At 34.8% G+C, this 4928-nt stretch overlaps 1 protein-coding gene across 1 annotated transcript in view; it reads left to right on the plus strand.

The window, feature by feature from the left end:
- The window catches only part of LOC130047083 (cyclin-dependent kinase 2-like), a 16531-nt gene extending 12052 nt beyond the window's left edge, over positions 1 to 4479 (plus strand). The window contains exons 6-8 of the mRNA XM_056141314.1: positions 6 to 75; positions 575 to 708; positions 1865 to 4479. Of these exons, the coding sequence (XP_055997289.1) occupies positions 6 to 75; positions 575 to 708; positions 1865 to 1972 (312 nt within the window). The 3' untranslated portion in view covers positions 1973 to 4479. The remainder of the gene's footprint in view (positions 1 to 5; positions 76 to 574; positions 709 to 1864) is intronic.
- The last annotated feature ends 449 nt before the right edge of the window (positions 4480 to 4928 follow it).

Consider the following 4928-nt stretch of genomic DNA (forward strand, 5'->3'; position numbering starts at 1 on the left):
TTCAGATGACAAGACGTGCTTTGTTCCAAGGAGACTCTGAAATTGATCAGCTATTTAGGATTTTCAGGACACTTGGTAAAGCACAGATCATGATATCCTGTATCAGTATTTATATTAGGGCACTAGATTGTCAGAGGGAATCCCTGCAAAATATCATAAATTCCCCCTAATTTATTAATATTATTGCAGGATATCAAGGCAAGGGGGGAAATTGCCCCAATCATACTGAAATGCTAATAGAGAAAACACTGCACTTCCAAAATGTTTTGGGGGCGGGGTATATAAAACTTCAGGGTTCCTGCTTTGCAACAATCTCTTGAGTTCTTCTAGTCTGATATTATAATCATTCATGTGTCTGGTAGTTTATAAGTCATTTACTAAAATATTGATGTTTTACTGTTAGTATAACCTTTGCTTGCTTTTTTGTGCTACAATGTATATATACTCATGATTTTTAACATGGATTTAATTTAGATAGTTAGAGGCGTGCAAATTTTCGAAACATGTATAATTTTAGAATACTTCCACATATCTGTAAAATGTTACAATCATTGTGATGCATTTTTCCCCTTAGGAACTCCGGATGAGAGTGTGTGGCCAGGAGTTTCCCAGCTTCCTGACTTCAAGTCTTCCTTCCCTAAATGGCCCCAGCAGTCTATCAGCAGCATTGTTCCACACCTCACTGGTGAAGGACTGGATTTAATGGCTGTAAGTTGCGCATATTTACAGCTGAAAGCTCAAATGTCCTCTTTGGATGAAATTTGTCCCAAATCTGTGAGTCGTCATCTGTTAACTATTCACATTTGCAACTGCTTCTCACGAACAACTTCGGCAATTTTAGTCTTTCTTCTTTCCAAGCATCCTTAGTGAAAGGAGATTCAAATATAATGAATTAAAGTACCATATACACATCAAGGAGAGATACTGAAATAGGATGGGGTTCTCCAAAACCTCCGCAGCAGGAAAGCCAAAACTTGCATGAAAGCTTCCTCATATATGATTTTGGTTTGTTCAAACTTTTAGCCATGGAGCTAAAATTTTGGAAATAAGAGAGTCTCATAGTTAAACTTTGAAATATGTATATGCTTCCTAGGAGGCTGAGAAAGTTCTAGATTGATATAAGGTCTGCCAGGGTAATAATGCATTGTAAAGCGCTTTGAGCAGCATACACTGGAAAAAGCGCTATATAAAACCAATCATTATTATTATTATATACATGTATATAGGAAATTTCTTTGAAAATTTTCTTATGAGTTGAAAGGGTTCAATTTTAATCAGTTGCAAGTAATATTTGTTAACACCCTGGCCTATTTGACCAGGTAAAGGCCAAAATAGAGATGGAAAGTTTTACATTGGAATATATAGAATTTTTTATTGTGAAAATGTCTGTAGGCAGTGTGGACCAGGGGAAGCTAGGGAAAATGAAAGAAACAAAAAAATCCAATGCTCTTTGAATGGATATGGAATGTATTTCACTTTTGAGACAAAATTCAAAAAAATATTTTTGTAACGGACAGTATTTGCTCTACTGAGGATTGAACCTAGGACCTTCAGCACAAAATTCCAATGCTCTACCAATCAAGCTAAAGGGTTAACATATTAATTAGAGCTAGTAGGAAGACCCATGTGTTTAACAGTCACTTTATTCTTCAGAAAATTTTTTTTTAAATGCTGTACCATGGGCTTCATTAAATGAATTTCGTATTATAAAAAAAACCCATGGAATATCTATTTATGCTATAATGATAACCATGTTTGAATATGTTTGTCCAAAATTTTACAATGATTTTGTACCAACAGTACATCTTAATATGCATACACATGCAAATTCATTAATTTTCTCATTTCATCTTTTTTCTTTCAGAAAATGTTGAAGTATGAACCAAGTCAGAGGATATCAGCCAAGATGTCTCTCTCTCATCCGTATTTTAATGGTGTCTGCAAACAAAGACCACCGCAGATCTTTAAGTGAGGCAGTGATCAATGCATGCTTTAACAGCCTCTATTTTACTCAGTTTTGTGTCAACCAATGTTTTCAACCTATCTATTGTAAAATTGGGTTCTTTGATCTTGAGATTGTCAAGATCTATTAACATTGCATTGAGGGTCGTGTTCCTGCTATCCGACTTGTACCCAGAAAGGAGAGGACAGATTATGTCATGGCAGTTTAAAGGTTCTCTCTCCTAAAACTTACCAAGTTGGAAAGTGCAAAAACATAGCTTTTACAAAAGATATGTTCTAAGTGTCATCTATTGTCTGCAAACAACTTTAATGTCATTATAATCACAAGTTGAATTTGTATTCAAATAGAGCAGAATGTGGAGGGGAAAAGATACTGACATCATAAGAGGTACAGGTGAACTTTTTTATTTGATTGCTTGCACTGATTGATGAGGTTAGCTTTGTCCTCTGTCATCATTGTAAACATTTTACATGTACCTTGTCGACTTTATAACTCGCTGAAACTGATTTCAATCTAACTTACCACAAGGTGTTTGTTCATTGAAGGGTGATATCCCCTTCCAAGGTAGATGATTAAGAAACTGCTGATCCAGAAAGGCCTAGACCTGCATGAAGGCTTCTACTTATGATGAAGATTCAAGTTTGTTCACATGTTGACTCTCGGTGCAAGAGTGATGCAACAGTAGGGATTCAAAGTTTTGTGTAGGAATAGAAACGGGGGGAAAAACATATTAAAAAATTTGAAAATTTCTATAGACCAACAAGGGAACATATTTATATGCAAACAGTCTAATGTAGAGTAGATACAAGTATGTTCAAGCTGTGACCCTTTGGACATGGACATAATAGGGTTTTAGAGGTTAACATGGAAATATATAAGTGAATTCTTTAAAAAATTTCAAAACCATAAGGATACAGTTTGTCAAATTGATATGCAAACATCCTCCTGTAGTGTAGATGAAGCCTAGGGATTTAAATTTGATGCAGTATAAGAAAGATATTTATAATTTACTACTCAGGAAGAACATTTGTACAATTATCAAGTAATACAAGAACTGTTGATTGTGATTGTAATAATAATAGGGGTCTATACCATACCACCCCCTAAGAATAGGTATATTGTAAGGGCTCTCTATTCGCTCACATAAATCATCATTAGTGCTTTTGTTTCTTGTGTATTTTTTGCAAGTATCTCAATGCATTGCAGTTTTTCTCAATTAAATCAGAGTGACATGGAGCCAGAATTATTGCATTACAAACATGTTATGTTGCTATTTTGACACAAAATGGCAATTTTTTATGCCATTTTCCTTCTAGGAAATGCCGAGTGCAGGCTTGGACAACTCTTTCATATTTACACCATAACTTCATCTTTCAACTGCACGAGATAGAAAAAAAAACATTTTCTCTCCAAATCTGAACTGTATTTCCTGAAAGAAATTCACAAAAATGAGCAATTTAACATTGATAAATTGGGTCATTATAAATGCCATGTAAGTTGATTTAGTTAATGAACAATAGAGCTCTGAAAATTAAAACATGGTTACATTTCCAACAGCAATTTGATAATTACAGTTCGTGAAATAATATGCAATCACTAGGAGACATGTAGTGTATAAAGTGGTTAAATAGCAGGACTTGTAGAGCAGCTGTTAGTGTTCCAGTATAGTCTCTATGAACCAAGTAGTTCAGGTGGAAGTTGTGGCTGCTCGGTCTCTTTAAGTGAGCCGTGCAGTGTAAGGTGTGGCTGCTCGGTCTCTTTAAGTGAGCCGTGCAGTGTAAGGTGTGGCTGCTCGGTCTCTTTTTTAAGTGAGCCGTGCAGTGTAAGTTGTGGTTTCTTTGCAGTGATTGAATTGAGATGCATGTACTGTCTGTGTCTTCATTACTTCAGGTCACGAGAGCATGACCTTCAGTGCAATGTTAAAATTTTGTAGTGATTTTTAAAAGTGAGTTGATGAAAAAATGCAATTCAAATTTTGTTCTCAACTACATGACTGTGATACACAACTCTGATTTAACATATTCTGTTCTTCTAATGCGCTAGATTTTATTACAGGATTGTAAAATCTGTGGCTTTAGTGTTTGAAATTTTTAAAAATTTCAATGTAATGTTAATGGGTCAATAGATCAATTGTATGATTGTGATTTTAACAAGATTATTTTAAAGAGTGACTGAAATATTTATTGTTAAAAGTTTCAAGAATTCACAATGAATTGTTAAATCTCATAAAGTTGTATACCAAGTTTTTTGACATGTTCAGGTATTTATTGTCCTTTATTTTTTAACTGCTGTGAGAATATGATCATGCATATCTTGTGTTTTTTTTAACTCCTTGATTAAAATGTACTGTACACAAACACATTCTGTGAATACTGCACTGGATATAATGTGCATACACTGTACCTGTTCATTAGTGTTGTACATAATTACATGTATCTGTTTTCATTATGTTGAATATACAGAAGTATAGTATTTTTTTATACACTGTATTGTTTATTAAATGTCAGTGATGTAAATTGAAGGTGTTTTTCCTCCTTAATTCTGTCTAAGTGGCAATTCATATAAGAATCGTGCAGAGGGTAATTCATTAACGTAAAGGCTTAAAATGACAAAAAAGATTTTAATGTGTTACGAAATGCTCAAGTTTCACAAATTAATGTGGCCTTAGTGGGGTCCCCTCCCCAATACAATGCATACAAATGCTATGACATTTGTCATAGGGGGGGGGGGGGGGGGGGGGGGGGGGGGGTTCGCGGGTTAGCAAGTGTCCCATCTTGTATAGAAATGTAGATAACATATACATCTTAAAATTCAATATTTTGGGCTTTTGAAGTATAAAATTAAATTTGTATTCAAATTGTTAAGAGTCACAACCTTTACATAATCTATCCTACCTGATTCCATACAAGCTAGATTACTCCGTGTACCTGATCAAGATATAGGGCTCACGGTGGGCGTTGCCGTG

Source organism: Ostrea edulis, chromosome 6, assembly GCF_947568905.1.
Source record: "Ostrea edulis chromosome 6, xbOstEdul1.1, whole genome shotgun sequence".
Lineage (NCBI taxonomy): Eukaryota > Metazoa > Mollusca > Bivalvia > Ostreida > Ostreidae > Ostrea > Ostrea edulis.